This window comes from Phascolarctos cinereus, unplaced genomic scaffold (assembly GCF_003287225.1).
Source record: "Phascolarctos cinereus isolate Bilbo 61053 unplaced genomic scaffold, phaCin_HiC Scaffold_1;HRSCAF=81, whole genome shotgun sequence".
NCBI classification, from domain to species: domain Eukaryota; kingdom Metazoa; phylum Chordata; class Mammalia; order Diprotodontia; family Phascolarctidae; genus Phascolarctos; species Phascolarctos cinereus.
This window is the reverse complement of record NW_027555514.1, coordinates 81,569,301-81,592,775: the sequence shown is the minus strand read 5'-3', so window position 1 is coordinate 81,592,775 and position 23,475 is coordinate 81,569,301. Positions and strand designations below refer to the sequence as shown.

The following is a 23,475-nucleotide window of genomic DNA, read 5'->3' as shown; positions in this document are numbered from 1 at the left end:
TGGAGTAGTTTTTCATATAATTGTGAGCAGTTTGCTATCCTTAAAATTATTCATTTATCTTTTGGGAAGTACATCCTGATCTTACATATTTTTGTTAGTTTCTCAGACATATATCTAAGGAAGTAGCTAAGTGTTTAATATCAGGTTTTTATATTGGAAATTTTTGGTGCTGTTGACAGCTTTCCTTCTTTTCCTAGATACATTTATTTTCTTTGTGCAAAGTTCTTAAACTTTATGTAGTAGAAATTGTTTATTTGCTTTTTATAATCTCCTCAAACCTGTGTCATACTTGTGAAAGGTATCTCCTTCCATTCTCTGATCTTTAAATGTGACATTTTTTATGTTTAAGTCATATTAATATAGATGGGTTTTGTTTTGTGTATAACATATGTGTAAGATGTTTTTCTTTCTTTCTTTCTTTCTTTCTTTCTTTCTTTCTTTCTTTTTCTTTCTTTCTTTCTTTCTTTCTTTCTTTCTTTCTTTCTTTCTTTCTTTCTTTCTTTCTTCCTTCCTTCCTTCCTTCCTTCCTTCCTTCGCAATGGGGTTCAGTGACCTGCCCAGGGTCACACATCTAGTAAATATTATGTGTCTGAGGCCGGATTTGAACTCAGGTCCTACTGAATCCAAGGCTGGTGCTCTATCCAATGCACCACCTAGCTGCCCTAAGATGTTTTTCTAAACCTAATTTCTGCCAAGTTCCTTTTTAGTTTTCTTGGCTATTTTTGTGGAATAGAGAATCCGTGCATCAGTGGTTTGTGTTTTGGGGTTATTGAACACCAGGCTACAACTTTCTGTTGTTTCTGGTCTTGCTTTCTTCGTCTGTTGTATTGATCAAATTTTGTGTTCTTTAACTGGTACCAAATAGTTTTGATGATTACTATACAGTAGTGTGGTTCAAGATGCCTTCATTTCTCCATTTTCCCTTATTTTCCCTTGAGATTCTTGACTTTTTGTTCCTTCAGATGAATTTTATTGTATTTGTTGAAAGCCTTCCACAATTTCCTAAATTTGAATTCTACCTGTTTTCCTCTTTCTAATCAATTTTGGCCCCAACTCGTTGTCCATTTGTCATGCCTACTTTATATGGGTTAATTAGTTCAATGGACTAATTTATCTAATTGTATGTCATAGTTGAGATAATTGGTATTATTCATTCATTTGTTTTTCTATGTATGGATTGCCAGACCTATCTTTTCTATATCTTTTAAGTAATCATGAGTCTTACTGAAGAGGATTTGGGAGGATGGGCCTTGATGCAGTCTGCCCAGTATAATTCCCAAACAAGCCTACCTTGAGGACATCCCCATCTATAGCAGGGGTTTTTAACCTGGAGTCTATAAACTTGGATGGGAAAAAAATACATAGGTATTTTCACTAATTTTTGGTTTCTTTTGTAATTTTATACATTTATGTGTTTAAAATATTATTCAGAGAAATGGTCAGTAGGCTTCACCAGACTACCAAGGAGGCCACGACACTGAAAAGATTAAGAACCGCTGATCTGTGGGGAAATCCCTCTTTTATTTGGAATCCGTTCAAGACTTGGGACCACAGATTTATAGCTAGAAAGAAACTTCCAACTCCTTATTTTATGCATAGCTGAGTTCCAAAGATGTGCCTAAGGAAGATGATTTTGACAGGTATATGAAGAGGGGAGAGACTGGAGGCAGGAAGACTTAAAATAAGAAACTTATACAATAGTGTAAGCAGATACTGAGGAGGGTTTGGATGTAAGAGATGTTGGAAAGATGGATTTGAATTGGCCACTGGCTAAATGTGGGGTGGGGATGGGACTTGGAGGGAGAGACAGAGTCATCTTCTCATACAGTAGTGAATATCTTTGCCAAGCTATGTCTCTCTATTTTATGTTTTGCTTGTTAGTAATAAGTAGATGATTATTGAGCTAACTTGTCTCTGTGATTACATCTATAAAGGAATCTTGTATTATCTTAACATGTTCAATAGATACATATTCTTGGAAAGGAGCCTTTAAGCCTGCATTTTTTTCTTATGACTCAGTTGCTCCTTTGTAATCAACATACAATAGATCTTGTAGGATCTTGTATTTTCTATACCTCTAAGTAATTAGTGTGATCATGAATGTGTATTTTGGTATAGAAAATTGTCCATGAAAGCCTGCCTCTTCCTGTTGCATATTTTCCATGAAGATTACTCTTGATACATATGTGGATAGGTAAACATCTTTTCTTGGGGGGGGGTAATGATATCATACATAATTTTTCCATTTGTTTAGCATCTTCTTCTCTTAGATATCACCTGAAATTGATCCTTCAGTGCTTTCAAAATTGTGTCTGTTCTAGCTCGTATTTCTCTTTTGCGTGCTTGTTCTAAGCCTAGCTTCTCTTCCTGATTTATCTTCTTATTTTAAATTACTAATATAGCACATTGGCTACTCAGGTTCTAGAGCCCAGACTTTGATCCAGAATGAGAAAAGATTTCTGTGAAAACACTGGCTGGTCTGTTTGGTTCTTTGCTTGTATCCTGGATTAGTTTAACTTCCCCTATAAATAAATGAAAATTATATTATGCTGATGGAAAGTATGTTGCTTTAGAAACTATCTGCTTTATTTTAAAAAATAATGTTTTTTTAGTTCATGATATTTATTATTGCTTTTAGAGGGGTTGGTAGTCTAATATACAAGCCATATTTTATTAACTAAGAAGAAAATAGTGTAAGATATAAAAATCTATGCCCATTGTTTCAATTGTCAATACAGGCTCCTAATCTTCATTATTCATTTACTGAATCAATGTCAATTTAATGTAGTATTTTAACTTAAAAGGGAAAAAAAATCTATCTGAGAAATAAGAAATGTCAATTAAGTAGAAAAAAATACCATGTTGCTTTTTTTCCTTGTGTAATATACTCTGCAATTGTTGAATTTTTTAGTCTTAAGTTAAAATGTAACTTTTTACATATAATTTACTCTTAATTCATAAGCACTCTAAGATATAGTATTTAAAATATAATAAATATTAAGCCCTTAGAATAAGGAATAATCTTTTTTCTCTCAAAATAAAATAATTTTTGTTTTTCTCCTTCCTTTCTCCTTCCTTCGTTCCTTCCAAATATATAAGCATTTGACTGTACCCATAGCTCTTCACCCCAGTATTAGGCAGTGTTAGGACCTACACACATTCACAATTCTTTCCTTATTCAGTGAACCATAGCCACCAAGGAATAATCTTTTAATATATGCAATAAATAGTGAAAAACTGCAAAAGCCTAATAGAACCATGTTTTTTTGTGTTAGAATTTCTTTGTTTAGCATGTAAATAAGAAAAATTTCATTTTTATAGGAATTAGAGGAAAAGATAAAGACAGAGAACAGAGAGATGATTCTGAAAGAAAAGATGAAGACAGAGAAAGAAAGTACCGAGAAAAGAAGGTAAGCAAAGTAGGCACTAAATTCTACGTTGGTTCCAAGTGGGGGGAACTTTAATAATTATGACTAAAAAGGATTCTCGTTTGAGCTGTTCAAAACATAAGATGTAAACAGATCAGGACAAGGCCATGAGGTAAGTGGAATGAACTCTTGGTTATCTATGCATTCGTACAGTTAGTACCTGGAACATAATGAGTAATAAATATGTGGAGGATTTTCTCCTTTGCCCTAATTACATTTGGGTCCTCGATTCACAGTGATCAGGAAAATGTAGCAAAAAAGGACACTATCAGGAGAGACAGTGTGAACAAGAAATTCAGGCATTTTGCTTGACCTTGTTTGATGATTTTTATGCGGTCTTTTTACATTCCCTCTTCTTACATCGATGAGATTGATAGAAAGGAAGTACGATCTTGATGACTGGCAGACACATTAAAAGAAGAGAGTTAGGGGACTGTCTGAGTTTACTCAGCAGCACATATCATTTTTAGGCCTGGCAGAGACTGGTAGAAGTCTTTAACTGAAGAGAAACGTTTGAAGAAATACTGGAGAAGCTGCCTCCTGTCATACCTATTGTTAACACTTCAGTTTTAGCCTTCAGCTGCCTGATTAATCTATTTAATCTATTAGGTCAGGTCAGTGGAAGGTGGATGATAATACAGTATTACATAGATGTTTGTTGAATGAATCAATGAGAGCACACAGGTAATTGCTGTGGTGAATAATACCTGTGGGGAAAGGAAATGACTGTTCGGAGGAACCTTAGACAAGGGAATCTTTTGATATCTGTTACTTCCATTTTTCAGATAAACGGAGATTAAGTGATTTGCTCGAGTTTATTCAGCTAGTTAGTGTGGCACAGTTGGGACAAGGTGACTCCCTGGTCCTGTTCTTTTGATGATGTCACACCCTCTTCCTGAGTTTGAGGTATCAGGGTGACAGAGTTAACTGTTCCTTTAGGTAAAGAGGATGAATTGGGAAAATTGTCAAAAATAAGACAGACCATAGATTGTGGGAATACCTCCTTTCAGTGAGATGGAGAGGTTTTTAGTAGAACACCAAAAACCATTTCTTAGGACAAGTAGTCTTAGGCTTTACAAGAAAATAAATGTACTGGCTTGTTTGTTTTTTCCTTTGTATTTATATTTTTTTCCTGAGTAACAAAGGCAACAAGGGAGATGTACCGGTGGTCAAACCTGTGTAACAGTAGTAAGTCACATAGTAACTAAGATAGTTGTGATGAAATATGATGAGAAAAAAAATAGAAGAATTTAAAGTAAACATCCCAGAGAAAGCCCAGGTCCATTTTAAATAACATTCTTGGAAGCTGAGGGAAAATGTTCACTCTAAATCAGAAATATCACAGAGACCTCAGCCCAAAACCCTGCTTGGTAGGATGACAGACAAGAGGCTATTTTAGGAAAGAAATACTTCTAATTTTGGAAAATTGAATGGTAGCTCAAGGAAAAGAAATAAAGAAGCCTGTAGGGAAACCTAACTAGAGGGCAATTAGGTAGAACATAAAAAAACCTTCCCTGATCACTGCTAGTCAGAGGTAACCTGCTTTGCTTTTCTGTGAAACTTTGTATACTGCTTTCAGCCTCTCAGTGACTTAGGATGAGGTATGATGGTGAGTCAGGGTTTGCTTTGCCTTCCTTATTTCTGTTCCTCCTCTCCCTTCATTTCCCTTTTGCTGATGAAAAGCACAACTGACAAATTTGAAGACATTTATCATTAATATATTCAGTGTACAATAGTTCTGGAACCAGTGGAATGACCATGGTACAAAATTTGCCTTGTCTTCTGTACTGTACTGGGTTAAGGTGGGAAGCAGTAAGTTGGTCCCAGGTCTGTGGACCTGATGAAGAAAGAAGATTTTCATGACCACCTAGCTAAAGTTCAGTTTAGTTGTTTTTCAGTCTTATCTGACTCTTTGTGACACTATTTGGGATTTTCTTGGCAAAGATACTGGAGTGTTTGCCATTTCCTTCTCCAGCTCATTTTACAGATGAGGAAATGGAGGCAAACAGGGTGAAGTGACTTGCCCAGGGTCATTCAGCTAGTAAGTGCCTCAGGCCAGATGAGTCTTCCTGACTCCAGGGCCAACACTCTAGCCACTATGCCACCTAGCTGCCCATTAGCTAAGGTTAGCCATTCATATATAAAGGACATATGTAAATCAGAGAGTCACAGTTGTAGTTGTAGACATATAAATATATCCATTTTTCTTCTCATAACAGGTAAACTCTGTCTTCTGTGTAGTTAAGGACTTCATGTTTTTTACAGTCAAAAATTATCCAACTTAACAAGTGGGAGATAAGGTTGGATAGATATACTGGGGCCAGATTTGGGAGTCAAGTTGATGAGTTTGGGCTTCATATAATAACAGGTTTTTGAGAAGAAGAGTGAAGGATGAAAAGTCTTGTTTAGGGAAGATTGGTTTGGCAGTGGTAGGGAGAATAAATTGAAAGGATGAATAGGAGTCAGAAAGACTAGCTATGAGGCAGTTATAATATTCCATATTTGAGGTAATAAGACTCTAGATTAGGGTAGAATAGAATAGAAAAGAAGGTACTAACTGAAAAAAGGCACTTCAAAGTAAAAATGACAGGACTTAACATTTTTAAATATTGCAGTATGGTGAAAATAAAGAGTTTACTCTCAAATATTATCTGCATAAAGAAGATGGAGAAAAAAAGCACAAGAGGCAAAAAGAACAAGAACAAGAGAAGAAACACAAAGAAAAAAGCAGCACTAGGGAAAAGAGAGAAAAGGTATCCAAAGAAAAAAGCAGTACTGCCTGTGACAAGGATGGGGAAGAAAGACATAGAGAGAAACGACATAAAGATGGAGTTCCTTTTGAGGATGAGAGACTGAAAAATATCACAGACAAAAAAGAAAAAACATCTAAAGAAGAGCATAGAAAGAAAAAGGAATCCAAGGTAAAATTTTCTCTTACTTACAAACTGAATTTTATTATTTAGTCCTCCAGCTTGTGCATGCTAGTGGATAACAATGTATGAGTGGCCAAGTCACATTTGATTCCAGTGAAGTGAATGTGGAGATTTATAGCTCCAGATATGGGAGATGAACATAACTGAAATTAGGATTGTTTGATTAGTATTGAAAGATGATAAAATCTTCATGTACCGACAAATAAAGCCATTACCTGTCATTCGTATGTTGAATACATTAATGAAAAGTGCTTTGAAGTGCTCAAAAATTCTCTGGAAATAATGTTGAAAAAGCAAGAAGTTGTGGCTTTATTAACACTTTATATAAAATTGCTCTTGACTGTAAAGGATCTAATTATATTACACATATATGTTGATTTAAATGCTCTGGTTGCTTAATACAATTCTAGACTCACTATTGAATTTCAAAGAAATCAAATCAGTATTAATTTATCTGTTCATTGCCTGGCTCGCTAATGAATTAGAAACCTAGGCTCTTTTATTTTGTTTACTTGCTTACAATAATCTAGATTTATGAATTGCTTCTCTTTACATGAATTCAAGACATATTCACTTTTATTATTTTGAAGGAAAGGGTAGCTCTTAGCCCCATTTTATAAATTTCTGGGACAGAAAAGTAAAGTAAGTGTTGGGGCTTACAGAGCAAAACTGGTGAAGCCCAAGTTCTTACTAGCACTTAGTCACCTGCTTTCCCTATTATCATTCTAATTTTAGAAGCCCAGAATTAAAATCATAGTATATAGATGAATAGAAAATCATTTTAAGAATGTTATCTTGAAAATATTTCACTTGAAAAAAAAGAAAAAAATTTCACTTGAAACTGTTGTCTACATTAGCTCTGCTCCTGTTTTTTTTCCTTCCTTTCACTGAAAAATGTCATGATTGACTGCCCTTTATCTTTTGTATCTGATAGAGTTTGTCTTTGGGGATCTACTTCCCTTTTAGTATCTTCCTCCTCTTCCCAGTACTATCCCCTCTCTCCCTTCTTCTCAGGTGCCCTGTGCCTTCAGGGGATCCAGAACTACCCTCCTCCTCTCCGCCTGATACTTCCAGCTCTGTTTTCCCCTACTGTATACCTCACTACCCACTCTTTCCTGAATGCCTTGGAATCTGGCTTTCTTTCCCAGGACTCTTAACTATTTTCTGAAAGGTACTTAGGCAAGCTAAGAGCCTTTCTCTGCCTTGATTCACTGACTGCTTCATTTGACCCTCTTGACCACCTGCTCCACTTGAAGTGTCCCTTCCCCCCCTTTCTATAAGAACCTACTCTACTGGTTCTACTTCTAGGTACTCATTTCTTTCCCTTCCTGATTTCCCTTCCTTCTCCTGTTACCTTATATGGATTATGCAGTCAGAAGTCTTTTTTTCAACTCTTTATTGTTTCCATATACTTCCTGTCTTGGAGGACTTATCTCTTCAAATGGGTTCAGGTATAGGGATTTATGCTGATGATTGTAGTTACCCTGGGATTGAAATCTTGGAGTCAGTTAGACTCATTCCCTTCTTTTATTTCCCATATCCAGTCATCCTGTCCTGTCATTTTTACTTTGAAGTGCCTTTTTTCAGTTAGTACCTTCTTTTCTATTCTATTCTACCCTAATCTAGAGTCTTATTACCTCAAATATGGAATATTATAACTGCCTCATAGCTAGTCTTTCTGACTCCTATTCATCCTTTCAATTTATTCTCCCTACCACTGCCAAACCAGTCTTCCCTAAACAAGACTTTTCATCCTTCACTCTTCTTCTCAAAAACCTGTTATTATATGAAGCCCAAACTCATCAACTTGACTCCCAAATCTGGCCCCAGTTTATCTATCCAACCTTATCTCCCACTTGGCCTCAATACACATTCCATGTTTTCACCAGGGATGCGTTCTAACTTGCCTCTTTATAGGACATGTTCAGAGTAGCTTAGTAGATGAAGGAGGGACCTTTGGAGTTGGGACAATTGACTGTGTGACCCAGAATAAGTGAGTTTCCCAGTGTAATTATTTTCTCAGAATAGAAAAAGGAAAGTTTCTGCCAAATTTCTTTATGTAAGGGGCATTAATATATCAATAATAGAAAATTTTGGATCATCCTGAAAAGTTAAAAGTGAAATATACAAAATCACGTAATTATAAGCAATTTTTCAATAAGGATATTTGTCAAACTTTTTAATACCTAGTAATTTGTTATATATTAAAAATATATTTTTAATATATAAAATATATATTTAATTTATAAAATATATAAAAATATTATACATTCTTAGAACTATCTGAAAAAATAATGATTGTTAGCATTCCTTTATTCATCTGTCTCTCAGGCATGGTGCACTGCTTTATTTCAGAGATTACTAGATCATAAAATAGATTATTTTAGGACCAGTTGGAACTGCAGTTCACATTTTTTTTATAGCAGAATTAAGGTTTTTTAAAATATTGATTTTCACTGATAACTTTTACTTTTAGGTAACTCCCATTTCCCAGTGTATCTTTCTCCCCTTGCCCTCTAGTTACTGTTTTCAAATTTGAATTCATATCTGTTTTATGATTGATGTTTTCCTAATGATAGTTAAGAAACATAATAAAATTTATTATTACTTTGTTTCACAGACTAGTGAACACAGAAGTGGAGGAGCAAATTTCAAAAGAGAAAATATATCTGGCAGCCAGTAAGGAAGATGAATAATTTGATTCCAGATATGTATCTCATAGTTCTTTTAGAGTTGGCTTACAAACTCTACATGTTGGCTCTAATTTTGATTAGAGTAAATTATAGGTGAATGAATGAATGAAAAAGCATGTTAAACACTTGGACTGTGTGCCAAGGACTGCGCCAAGTGCTGGGGATATAAATACAAAAGAGAGACAGTTCAATCCCTTCCCTGAAGGGGACTCATTGTGTGTAATAATTGTCTTCCTGAAAAGTGGCATGTGATTATTGTAATTAAAATCTTATTTTAAATGTGGTGGGAGATTTTGGTATCTAGAGAAAACCTTTAGGGAGTAATTGAAAATAGAAAATATTACCTTTATTTTATATTTTCTGTAAGTCTATTATTTGGGGTTTCTCCATGATGAGGTACCCCCTGTACACTTTTTGGAAGTATAACCAACTTGGGAATATTAATAATGTGCTAGAGGGGCAGCTAGGTTGCGCAGTGGATAGAACTCCAGCCTTGGAGTCAGGAGGACCTGAGTTCAAATTGGGCCTCAGACACTTAACAGTTTCTAGCTGTGTGACCTTGGACAACTCACTTGACCCCAATTGCCTGGCCCCCCCAAAAATGTGCCAGAAAAGGTGATTGATTTACTATCTAGTGTACTCCAATAACCTGAAAAAGTTACAACACTTGTAAATGAGCTATTTATTTCCTTTTTCACAAGCATGACATAATTAATTATGTTTCCTATAGATAGGAGTATAAAAAAGTGGTCATTATAAAAAGTTTTTTCATTTGAATGTATGAGTAAAGACATTTGACTTTCCCTTTAAAATTTGGCCAGAATGCATTTAGTACCTTTATTTCTTTTGTTGAATAGGCTCTAGGCATATTTGCGAATTTAAAGTTTATCTTTGTTGTCTTGATACCTCCTCTTTTTTTTTTTAACTTTATATTCCAATTCCCAGGGCCTGTTCTCTCTTGCTCCTGAGATTCCTAGGGCTTTTGTACTCCTTTCTTATGTCCCCTTCCCATTTACTCCACCAAAGATCACTAGCCTTTTTCCTCCCAAAATCAAAAGACACCCTTAAGATGGTTTGCTATTTGCTGAGATCTTTTGATAAAATTAATTTATAGCAACTTGTGAATGAATTATGGGCTTGACTGTTCTGTGGAATTCTTATAATTAAAAAAAATAATTCTTAAAGGTAAATGAATCTAAATATTGGTGGAGTGAGCAGAATTTTTAAATCAAAGGTACTTGCTAGTATCAGTATCCTCCTTCTCTTTGTGAAGAAGAATTGATGTTAGCAACTTGGCCCTCCCACTTCTGAAAATTTGAAATCTCTTGCTTTAGAGCAAGAAGGATTTCTTGACCTATGGTCCATAGGCTGCCACCAGTTTATCTGTGAACTTAGATTAAAAAATAATTACATCTTTATTTTCACTTACTTCTTGCTGAAACTTAGCATTTCCTTCAATTATGAATTAAAAAAAACATTCTAAGGAGGAATCCATAGGTTTCATCAGTCTGCCAAAGGAGTCCATCACAAAAAAGGTTAAGAACTCTTGCTTAAGATCATTAAAAGATATAAGAAAGATTTTGCTCAGAATTGTGTGCTTTTTGTAAAACCCTAATTTTTAAAAAAATTTAAACACAAATATTAAATGTCAAAATGTTGATAGCCTTTATTTTTTTTTTTGCCAGCCAGGTAATTAGCCATTTAGAAGTGTACAACTGAAGAAATAGGGTTAATTTTAAAGGGGAACTTATATTGATTTATAGAGATACAAGTCTTACTTTATGTCTAAATTGGGATGGAGTATGTAAAAAGAGAGTTCAGGGATTTGCTAAAAAGCCTCCCAAAGGTAGAGTGCAGACTCAAACCATCAATATTTAAAATGATAGGCTTGTACTTTTTTAAGTTTGGAGAAACCTCATTAATATTTTGCTACAAAGATAGTTATTCTTTCTGTCATGTGAAAAATATGGTGTCTTAATGTTTATAATGTTTAACTTAACTTTATAATGTTTGGATTCTAGGCATATAGAGAATTCAGGAAAGAATGGTGGAAAGGACAACAAAGACACAAGAAGAAAGGTAAAACAATTTGCTTTGGGAATTACTAGGTCATATACATTTTATAAATAAAATAAAGAGTGTATAAACTAAATACATGTAGCCTAACAGAGTGTCATGATTGAATAAGAAATAGAGCACATAATTCACATGCACATAATTAAAGCAATTTATCTTTTATTATGTGGTCATAGTATGACAAAAAGAGTGAGAAATTGATACTTTAAATTTAGAGGGAATACTCTACTCTGGAAAAATTTTCATCTTTAATTTAGACAATTTGACTCCCAGTTTCAAGTGTTTCTGTTATGCTGTAATGTTTCTTTTAACAAGGCCATTTTTAGCTTGTTTCACACCCCAGAAGATTTAAATTTAGTGTGTAGACAGATCATTCTTAGGCAAAGTCTTAATCATTTAAAAGATAGTGTTAATAACATTATTGCTTATTGATTTAAAAAACTTATCCTCTTATTGAAGCATAGACAGTACATTTAAAAGAAGACAGAATGGTAGGTACTTAATAAATGTTCACTGACCAGTTGTTTGGTCATTATAAGTCTTCTCTAGTATACTCTACTTGAAAAATTGTCACCTTTAACTTAGACAATTGGATCTCTAGCTTCAGGTATTTATATTCTGCTGAGTCATGTTTTTTACAGTGTGGCCAGTTTCAGTTTGTGTCTTACCCTAGATGATTTCAATTGGTATGTGGATGGACCATTCCTAGGCAAAACCTTAAAATTTATTTTTGATTCCATCTCCTTTTTTTTAACCCTTTTCCCTCCTTTTGGCTCTTATGCGATCATTTAGCTGTCTCATTAATGTCCCTAACTGTGTCTTTCCTCTATACTTGCCTTCCTTTGAGTGCCCCATTATCCAAAATTACTTCTCTTTCCTATCTTATTTATTTCATTAAACCTCTTATGTTACTACTTTTTGGAAGAAGTTTTAAGTCAACCTGATTCTTTGATGAAAGTAATTCAAGTAAATTGTGAATGATAGGTAGTTTTAACTTGCCCAAGGAAATATTTGCACCTCTAATTGGTAGAATATGTTTTTAACAGACTCACTAGTGTTTATAGGCATTTATTTTCCTTCTTGTTTAGTTCCTTTTTATCAAATCTTAGTCACTGGTCTCTATTCCCCAATTTTTCATTAACTTAATGTTTCACTTTCTAGGATTCAAGTTATAGATTTTTTTTTTAATCTGTAATGTACTTTTAATGTAACTTGGGATTTGATTGTAAATGAAATAATCAGGCCAAAACTTTTAAGGGGAGGAGAATATAATGTATTTTTCCATAACAAGAACATTAAGAATTCTTTCAGTGTGAGCTAGGGAAAATTTTTTTTTCTCTTGCTTTTTCAAATAGAATCTTGATATTTATGATTTGCCTAAGTCACAAAGTATTCAGTGGGTTAGTGAGTCAGTCTCTAAAGCATTACTAATGTTTTAGAAGAGCTGAAAAACTGTGTGCATAGTGACTGTCAAGTAGGAAGAAAAGTCCATGCATGTCTTTGCCTTTAAAGATGTTTTATTGTTTTAAAAATATCACCATCACATGTCAGTACCATCTCTCCCTGCACTCTCAAGCTGTCACCTCACCATAGAACTTTTTTTTTCAATTTTCAATTAATTTATTTAGTTTTCGTTTTCAACACTCATTTCTATAAGCTTTTGAGTTTTAAATTTTCTCCACCTCACTCGTCTTCCACCTCCCTAAGATGGCATGCAATGTCCATAGAACTACTTAAGGCAAAGAAGTACATTTAAGCAAAATAAGCAAACGTATTGTCTGATAACATAGAGATAGGGTGGGAGAGAACACTGCTTCTGGAATAAATTGCTCATCCATTAACTCTTTCAGGATAGCAGGTTAACAAGACCAGAAGGCAAAATTTATAGTGCTTTTGTGACCTGAAATTTATAGGTATGATTAATGCATACCCTGTAAACGCTTGAGCCTTTCGTATTCACTACATGTGCAGGTCTGTAATTAATGTTTCTTGAATATCAGTACAATTAAGACTTTACTGTGACCTCTCTGTGTCAAAATGTATCAGCATGATTTCTGAAAATGAAGGCAGAGCTCACTTGTAGGACATTTCACTGTTCACCCCAGAGAATTCTTTTCATCCTTTACAGTCATGGGTATTATTATTCAGTTTCAAACAGTATTGAATAGTTTTAGATAATGGCTTTCCTAGAGACTTTCTTTTAGAAAAAGGTGACATCTACTAGTTATATTTGTAATTGAGATCCTGTATAATAGGTAACATTGAAGCTTACTTTTTAGACTGTTTCCTTTATTTGCAATTTTTGTTTATGTATCTTTTAGCAAACTAGTGAAGAAGGAATGTCAGTATGGAAATCCGCCCCAAGGCAATCAAGTGAGGAAACTGATGTAAGGAAGAAAATGCACCTTTTACATAATGATGATAATAATGACAACAATAGTTTCTGTAGTTCTTTAATGTTTGTGCCTTCCATGCAGAGTCTTCCTTGACTCTTACAGCATTCCTGGGAAAGAGGTATTATTGGTATCATATGCTCTGACAGATGAGGAAACTGAGACTCAGAAAGGTTAACTTATTTTCATATACCTGGTTGTTGTTCCTCCTTCATTCTTTTTTTTTTTTAGGCAGTTGGGGTCAAGTGACTTGCCCAGGGTCACACAGCTAGTAAGTGTCAAGTGTTTGGTCTGAGGCCATATTTGAACTCAGGTGCTCCTGACTTCAGGGCCGGTGCTCTATCCACTGCGCCACCTAGCTGCCTCATTCCTCCTTCATTCTTGAAGAGTACTAATGACATCATAAGGGTTATGTCTTGACCAGCAAGTCAAATAGATTTAAGTGAGGCAGAGCTGCGCAAGTCTTTAGCCTCATTCCTCCAGAGCCATTGAAGTCTGTGGCAGGACAAAAGTCAAGACAACTGGTGATGGCCCAGGAGGCAGTGGATAACCTTGGTGTCTTCAGTGTCTGACCAAGCTCTTAGCACTCCATAGCACCTATTTCAGCCATCTTCTTGGCCTTTGGAAAAAGTTGTTCTCATCCTACCTACCATTTCACTAGGGGACATCTTCACATGCTCGGAGTAGACATTTCCTAACGTCACCGACAGGTTTTTGAGGCCTGTCAGTTACCCTCAGTGCACTCCAGCTTATGATATTCTTCCAAAAATGTGGAACCCAGAACTTAACACATTATGCCTATATGAGATCTGGAGTGAGTTTCTTCTGGCTCTCAGGTCCTATGCTCTGTCAAATAAGGTTCTTGAGGCCCAACAGGGATCAGCCAAACCCAAGAGAAAATAGTCTACATCGCCCTCCTTTTCCTTTGGTTTGGCTCTAATGGCTGTTTCTCTCTATAAGGAATACCTGGTGGCTTTCCCTTCAGTTTTTAGAATCAATAAGGTGATCCTTATCCTACTGATTTCTCTTATCATTAGTGATTTGGAGTATGCTTTCATATAGTTGTGAGTATTTTGCATTTTTCCTTTTGAGAATCATTGGCACAGTATCTGACACATGCTAGTCCTTTCTGAATACTCCATGTACTTCAGGGCTGTTCATCCACCTTGGTGTTCACATGTGACCCAACTGTCACCTGTGGCTCCAAGAAGCCGTAGCATGTGCAGCAACTTCACCTCTGTGAATCCGTCTCAGCAGATGAGCTATATTAGGTTGAGAGTAATCTACAGGCCTCACGCCTGTCGGTGAGTTAGAGAATGTCTGCTGCAAATGTGTGAAGATACCCCTGGTGGAATGGGAAGTTGAGAATCATTTGTTCCAACAGCCAGGAAGGTGGAAGAAGCACGTGCTGTGGAGTGCTGAGAGCTTGGTCAGGCATTGTAGATGGGAACGTCATCCATCACGTGCTGGGCCATCCCTAGTTGTCTTGACTTTTATCTTGCTGCTGGACTTTGGTGACTGTGGAAGAAAGAGTGAGGCCGACAACTCTGTGCAACTCTTCTTCACTTAAATCCAGTTCATGCCTAAGTCAAGACATCACTCATGATCTCATTGCTCCTCTTCAGAAATGAAGGACGGGCAACAACAATTTGATTTTACTGGTTTGTTCTTGATCTTAGTGAGAAAAAGTCTACGTATGAAATTCGTATTTCAGCAAAATTGAGAAAAAAAGAACATAAAAGAATGCTATATTTATTCCTACCAGCCAACTACATTAAGAGCAGGACAAGAATAAACTCTTTGACCCATAAAACCTCCTAATTCATATTCCAGTAACTCAGAATCTGTAAAAATTCAGTCAAGGATGGGGGCTGAAATTTATCTCAGTTCATCAATCTCTTTTTCCTTCAGAGTACCAATTAATAGTATAAAATGGGGTATTTTCTTGTGAGGAGAATATGCATGAGCAGTATAGGGAGAGCCTGCCAGGAATTTGGAAGCCACTAAAAAACCATGGAGGAACATTAACATTAGTTGTGATGCTAGGAAAAAATATGGTGTAAAGTAGAAGCACATTTTAAAAATGTTATACTTTTCTTGTTTACACTGATAGAACAATAGCATTAATTCATAAATATTTTGAGTATTTTTCCTCTTATCTGGATTTTGATTTATAAAATTATTGAAAAAATATTCACTAGTCAAAGTAAATAAATACTAAAATTAATTTAACCCACTCAATAGGTTCAAAGGAGGTTCAACAGTTTTACCCTCTTTGGTTTATTCTTTGTTTTGTTTTTACCTGTCTAGGATGTTGAAAAGGAAGACATTGATTTAGAAGATGATGGTGCTGATGACTACACAGCCAATTATGAAGATGATTTTGAAGTACTCATAAAAACTAGACTTTTTTCTTAGCCTGAATTTTTTTATTCTTAGCAGTAAATTTATTATAGCAATTTCCTACTTGCATTATATTTCGTATTATTACCATTAGTATTCTATATTTGAACCATTTGGATACATTTTTGTCTATGAATACCCTACCATATTTTAAACTAAACCTAATACTATAAAATAATCTGAAGATTATAAAATTTGGAATATTTTCAGTTGTACTCTGTCAAAAAATATTTATGTGCATTTGCATGTTCTCTTTATGATACCTATCTGGCAACATTGGGTAGTTAATTTCTCTGACACCAGGATACTTTCAATATATGTGTGTGTGTATGATATAATGTTTCTAGCATAATTCAAAATATAATAAAACATAGAGAGTTAATGAAAATACAGTGCTAAACTGAAGTATATATTTTCTGTTTTTATAGATTGTTTTTGGTCCAAAATTTAGATTTCTAAATCACTTAAAAACTAAAGTCTTCATGTGGGGAAATTCTATTAAAAGCAAATCCACAATAGTTATGTCTTTTTTCATGTTAAAATACCCACAAATATTTAAAACAGTGTAACTTTTGAAGAGTTTCTAACATCTTAGTATTTAATTTCAAGTCAGCAACATAATGAAGTTGCTCCTTAATGATTCTGTCATTTGAATTGAAATATTCCTGAATTTTAAAAACAATCTCTAGAATTGCTTGAACTTTAATTATGGTTAACCTTAAAACAATCAGCAAAATCCTTATTTTTTTTGAAGGACTATGAAGATGATTTTGATAATGGTGATGGTGATGGAGCTGATGATGATGATGATGATGATGATAATCATGATGATGACAGTGGTGGTGGTGCTAAAGAACAGATAAAGGAAAGGGAAGAAGAAATCCTCTAGCCAGGAAGATGGAGATACAAGAAATCCAAAGAGCTATTCATGCAGAAAATGAAAGAATTGGTACATTACCTTCAAAGCGAATTCAAAAGCAGTTTCAAACAGAACTTGAAAAAGAACCAAGGACAGGTATACAAGTAAATGTAAATGATTTTTGTATTATTTTAAACTATTTGGGTAACAATACATACACTCAATTCACATCTCAAAATCAATTTCTTATTGGTGAAAGTGATTTTTATGAATTCATAATGATTCACTTTCTAGCATAATTGAGCATTTACCAGATTCTCAGTAAATTGATTATTAGGAATGACACTATCTGAGTTCAGGTTAATAGAGAGTGTTTGGGAGTCAGAAGCCAAGAATCACAGGACAATTATATTAGACTAAATTTCATCCTTTTTTTGTATAAGAAACTAGTGTGGTGCTTCACTTACAGTTGATAGCAAATTTTTATTGTTGCTAGTTTGATGTGACTGGGACCCTTACTTTGAATTTCCCCTTACTTAGTCTCCTTATTGACTCTTATTGAGGTGGCCAGAACTTAAATGACTATAATGGCACATGGTATTCAGAAATGTTGTTGGGAAGCAGGGAAGCAAGGTTATCTAACATAGCCAGGAATTGCCTAGTTTGTGGGGTTAGACATATTTCAACTAAGTCTGTTATAAAGAGATTTTTAAATGAATCCTATTTCCCTACTGATTTTCATTAGGAAAAATTATAGCCCACAGACTCAAAATTTTAGAATAATAGTCCAAGCAGTTGTAGGATAAAATTATAGACAGTGAAAGGATACTAGAATACCAGGAATTCTGGTAATATAATTGTCTGCTTGAACCCTACGTTATGTATTTCTCTATCATATAGTAAGTATGAAAGAAGTACACAGAGTATACTTAAGTTTTATGAATTTACCTCAGTTATTCACAAAGTATAAAACCGTTTTAAAATTTTAACATGACTGAAAGATGTGTATGTATACATATATGTGTGTCTATATGTATCTGTAACGTACATGTGTATATATACACATATGTATGTATGTGTGTGTACATATACACATATATAACTTAATGTTCTTTGTTTTTTATCTTATCACTTGAACTTACTGGCCTCTTTCCCCATATTTCTACTTGGTTGTTCCCGTACGTTTTGTTAGCATATCTTTGCTTAAAGAAGATAAACACATGAAGTTAAGATTACAAATGTTAAATCCCTTAGTTAATGGCTAAGGCTCTAGATTCTGGCTTTGGTGTTGGCTAGTTATGAGTCAACTGTGTGTATAAAACATGATTCACTTAGAAATTTTCTTTAGAACAAATTTTGAGAGAATATTTCAGTTTCACAAGCCAAGTAGGTTCATATACAATTTGTGTATTAATAATAGTAATGATAATTGACATTTATGTCATGTTTTATGTTTTACAAAGGGCTTTACGTATAGCATTTCACTTGTACATAGTTGTCTAGCAGCTGACACTGAACAGTGATCAGCGCATAAATAGACTGCATTCAGGGACTTAGCTGATGGCTGATAATATATTTTGTTGAGTTTCTTGAAGTGTTGCTCATAGTTAGACTCTAGTTCCACAAGAATTTAGCCATAGTATATATGGTATGGCAAGATAGTATCAATGGCAGGAACAAAATAGGTATGGGAAGAAGCCCACAGATGTGGTTAAATTGGCATATGCTATATTATTGAGAGAATTTGTGAAATAATTAGTTCCTTAATTTTGGAATGCTGTTAATGGATTTCTGTTAAGCAAAGGATGCTTGTATTGGAGATGCTGTTGTCTAATGTTCATTGACTTCTGCTGGCCCTAACAAAATTTGTTCAACATGCTCTTTGTTGCCTGGAAACATCCAAATTTAATGACCTCCAGAAGGCACCATGTCATCAGCAAACCAAATTCCAATGACTGCATTGTAAAACTTCCATATCATACCTCTAAATTGCTGAGAAATGTTGTGTATTTTTCTGCAAGTACCATAGTTTCATAGCAGACAATTAAGTACCATAAGATTCTGTTTTTCAGTACTGATTTACTATATTTAGGTTTGGTACCATATAGTATCAGTAGTCTGAATTACTGAATTACATTTAACACCTAGGAAGCTCTGTTGGAGGATTTATTTCTTTTCTTCTGCTTTCAAAGCTAATGATATACTATGAAACACATTGTTATTTAAACTAGATCAGTGTGAAAGTAGCCTAGTAAATAAATAATAAATCATTTAATATGAACATGTATTAAACACTGAAATTTCAGGGTGCCTAGACCCTAGTTAATCATTTATTGAGGCATTGTGCGAGTTGTAAAAAATGTCAACGATTTCAGCATGTATGGCATTTTCTACATTATTTTGCTCTTTTTTATATTCTAGTTATTTAAAATATGTGTGATTTGATTCCTCAGTTAGGTTGTAAACTCCAGTAGGGACTGATTTGTATTTCCCTTTTTTCTTGCAGAGCTACTAGTATAGTGCTAAATAAATACTTATTTATTGAATAAGTATCTCAAATTAAAGACCAAAACTATAAAAGTTGTGGATGCTTGTGGTACAGATCCTTTTATTACAACTCATTTTTGTTTATCTTAAACTAATACCCTATTAAGTGTAATGGTTATAGGTGCTAATAATCTATTCTATGCCAAACCCATTTTCATTTTTAATAGAAAACTTTACCAAAACAATTTCCATTTTCATGCAGAAGCAAAAGAATCCCCTTCTAGAGGCTCTCTCTGTGGAATATTTATGGACTTTGCTGCAGCTTCACAGCGACAAATTGTCGGAATCATGCCCTTAAGCAGCGGTGGGTGGCATGAATTTATTTATGCCGTTACAGATTTTTACTAAACTTCTGTTATTCATTTTTTGTCATATTTTTAATACTTAATCACTTAGTACTGATAACCTGATATGAAGTTTGCATTATAATGTCTATAAAATCATGCTGTTGTTGTTCTGTAATTATTCTTTTCCAAATGTAAATTATACTGTGTTAAATTAGAGTATGGTTCTTTTTCAAAGGGTCTCTTGGAGGAAGGTGCCTTTTGAAGGTGAACATTCAGAGGAACATGAATAAACTGACAATTACCTGACTCTTGTGAGGGGTAAAAAATGAGAATGAGGATCACATTATCAAGATCCTCTAAAATAAATGTTTTTTTCCTCTTTATCTGAGTCTCTGTATAGTACATTCCTAAAAAGCATGTTTCCAAAGAATCCTTAGTCAAACAGGAAAACGTGATTTGACAAAAATGAGAACATCATAATAGTATGGCTCCCGTTATGATAGTGACTCTTACAGAATAAAACTGCCTGTCTATTTTTAACCAAGGTGTTCCATTCAGCTTGATCATCTAAGTAATTATGTAGACATTTGCAGTAGAACCACAGTGTAGTCATTCAGCTCTATTTTAAGTGTTATGTCTGTAGGCCACCTCTGGCTCAGTATGGTAACTCAGGTGTGAGATGGAAATTGAATGAGATATTTGTTTATCCATCTAACATTAACAAAAGGGCTTTAACTTAGTCATAGTAGGGAGAACACTCATAGCATTGAAAGGACCCTCAACAAGGATGCAACCTTGATCCAGTTGAGCATGGCTTTCCTGCCTCTTTGTTACCCATGATGATTCAGGGTCAGAAACCTGGGGAGGAACTCCAGTCCCTTGTATCCTGGCTATTTATGTATACATGTATGTGTGTGTGTGTTGTGTGTGTGTGTGTGTGTGTGTGTGTATATGTATATGTATGTATGTGTATGTATATATATATATACACACACACACACACACATACACATATATATGTGTGTGTGTATGTATGTAAGCAACTAATATAAATCTTATGAAATGAGACTACATTGGAATGGGTATCTGCACTTTCCTTTTCTCAGGAGAATTAGGAGACACATAAAGAAAGTATTTTCTTTATGAGGCAGAAGTACATTTGGGATTGTATGTAGGAACCAAGCATTGTGAAATTATGAATTTTCTTCATGTTACTCCTTTTATTGGTAATAGTAAGTATTAAAATTTATTTAAAAATTCCATCTTACAGAAGAAAGAAAATATAATAAAGAGTACATGTAAGATATATAAAAAACAATACAAGATAGAAATAGAGTTTATACAGTATAATTATTGAGTTACTTTAATGCCAAGTTAAGTGCAAAAATAAAATTAATATTCTGATATATCAGTGAAACTTTGTCATCACTCCAAGGTCCCACCCCAAAGTTTGAGATCTTTCAGGAGATCTCAGAACATTACCTAGTAGATATCCAAACTAGTTGCCACTGACACATCCTCCTCTCTGCAGCATGGATTGGAGGGGGAAAGGCTGGAAGGAGGCAGACTAGCTAAGAGGCTATTGAAGTAGTTCCAGGTTAAGGTAAGTAAGGACCAATGTTAGGATGGTGGTCATGGGAATGGAAAGGAAGAGACATTTCCAAGGAAGAATTAGCAGATCAAAGAAAGGAGAGTCTTTGGACATCTCCCAAAGATGATTCAAAGGTTATAAGCTTGGGTAACTGAGAAAATGGTCAGTACAATTAATAGAAATAAGGAAGTCAGGGAGGAACTGGTTTCTTTTGGGGGGGCACATTTAGGGTAGCTAGCAGCGAAAGATTTTGTTTTTAGTAAACATTTATGAAGTGCCTACTACGTGTAAAGGCTTTGTGCTAAATGTTTCATGGAACACTTAGGTAGGACTGTCTACCAGGCAGTTGGAAATAGGGACCTGGCTATGTAGGGAGAGGTTGGGTATATATGTGGGTATACATTTGGGAATCATTGCTGTAAAGGTTGAAATCGTGGGGTAGGAGGAAGTAAGCAAGAGAGGGGGAAAGAAAGGCTGAGGATCAAACCTTGGGAAATGTTCACATTTAGGGAAAGTAATCCAAGGCAGCATGAGGTGATGTGAAGGAACTGGATTATTTCAATTCCAGTCATGCCACTAACGAATTGAATTTAGGTAAGGTTTTTTTAAACATCTTTGGGCCTTAGTTTATTTAACTAGACCATGAAAGGGCTAGATTATATGATATTTAAGATCCCTTCTGTTGTAAAATTCTATCTGCGAAGTAGTATAACTGGGATAATGTAGAAGAGGAGAGCCAAGAGAGTTTCTAGGAGGAGGAAGTTAACAGTGTCAGATATTACTGAGGGGTCAAGGAGATTGAGGCCTGCAGATAATAAAGGCCTTTTATTTGTGGAACAGGAGTCATTGGTAACTTTGGAGAGCAGCTCCAATAGAAGGGTTGAGCAGAAGTCAGGTCAGAAGGGGTTAAGAAGTCATTGGATGCCAGTGAAGCAACATGAATGGCTCTTATAAAAGTTTATTAGTAAAAGGAAGATGAGAAATGAGGCAGTAGCCTAGGGGCATTAGGATCAAGGAAAGGCTTTTTCCTCCTTTTTAATTATTTTTTAAACTAAGAGAGATCTGATTATATTTTTAGGCAAAGGGTGAAGAGCAAGTGGAAAGAGGGAGACTGAGGCTACAAGAGAAGGGGGGTGGGTTATTGATGGAGTCAAAGTCCTAAGGCTGGAAAAGATGTGATAAAGAACATGAGTGGCAAAGTTAGCTTTGATAAGAAGAAACAGTTCTTCTGAGACAGGAGAAAAGGAACAAGAAAAGATCCGTAGGATTTTTTAGATGAAGATGGAAAAAACTGAGAAAATGCTCTCCAGATGATCTCATCTTCTCACTGAAGAGTTTAGCTTTTCTCCTGAGGGTAAGAGAGGTATGGATGGGATTGAGAAGTAAGGTAAAAGATTTGGTAAAAGAATAGCAGCTGTGGAAAATTCAACAGGGAGGTGATAAGTATGATGAGGGTAGCATCTGAGATACTGGAGTAATTCTATGTCTTGTAAATTGAAGTATAGAAATATTAAGGTAAATATTAAAGGCTCGTGAATACTTAAACTATGCTTCTTAATTTTGTGTTCTGTTGTCTAATTCATTTTAAAGGACACGCAGTGCAAAGTTACTTCGACTGATTGACATGGATTTTTCATTTAGTTTTTCTCTCTTGGATCTGCCACCAGTAAATGAGTATGATATGTACATAAGAAACTTTGGTAAAAGAAATACTAAGCAGGTGAGTGTGTATTTTTTTTCAAAAATAAGCTTTATTGGGGCAGCTAGTGGGGCACTGGTCCTGGAGTCAGGAGGATCTGAGTTCAAATGCAGCCTCAGACCAAACACTTGACACGTACTAGCTGTGTGACCCTGGGCAAGTCACTTAACCCCAACTGCCTAAAAAAAAAATTTAAAAAATATGAAAATTAAAAAAATTAAAAATAAGCTTTGTTCATGCCTTATGTTTCTGAATTTTATAGTAATTTCTGAATGAGTCTTCTTCATTGTCCCCTTTTCCTCATTGTAACAAAGAAAGAGTTCTTCAAAAGCTACTACATTAATAATGTTTGATAATTATAACAATAAATATAACATAATATTAATGCCTGCAACATTCTGCCCCCTCTACTTTCTTGTTATTGTTGTTTTTTAGCTCAGAAGGGGAAAGTTTGTTTCCTAATGTCTTCTTTAGGACTTGTATTGGTTTTTACAGTGACTTTGAATTCCTCTTTCTCTTAGTGTTCTTCTCAGTCAAACAGTCAACCAAACTGTCAGTCAACAAGC

The 23,475-nt window shown here is 34.8% G+C and overlaps 1 protein-coding gene across 1 annotated transcript in view; it reads left to right on the top strand.

The window, feature by feature from the left end:
• The window catches only part of DYNC2I1 (dynein 2 intermediate chain 1), an 84,107-nt gene that overhangs the window by 17,187 nt on the left and 43,445 nt on the right, over positions 1-23,475 (top strand). The window contains 11 exon segments of the mRNA XM_020990347.2: positions 3,322-3,410; positions 6,044-6,349; positions 8,982-9,040; positions 11,076-11,133; positions 13,452-13,517; positions 15,834-15,911; positions 16,681-16,804; positions 16,807-16,941; positions 19,535-19,606; positions 19,609-19,636; positions 22,801-22,930. Of these exon segments, the coding sequence (XP_020846006.1) occupies positions 3,322-3,410; positions 6,044-6,349; positions 8,982-9,040; positions 11,076-11,133; positions 13,452-13,517; positions 15,834-15,911; positions 16,681-16,804; positions 16,807-16,941; positions 19,535-19,606; positions 19,609-19,636; positions 22,801-22,930 (1,145 nt within the window).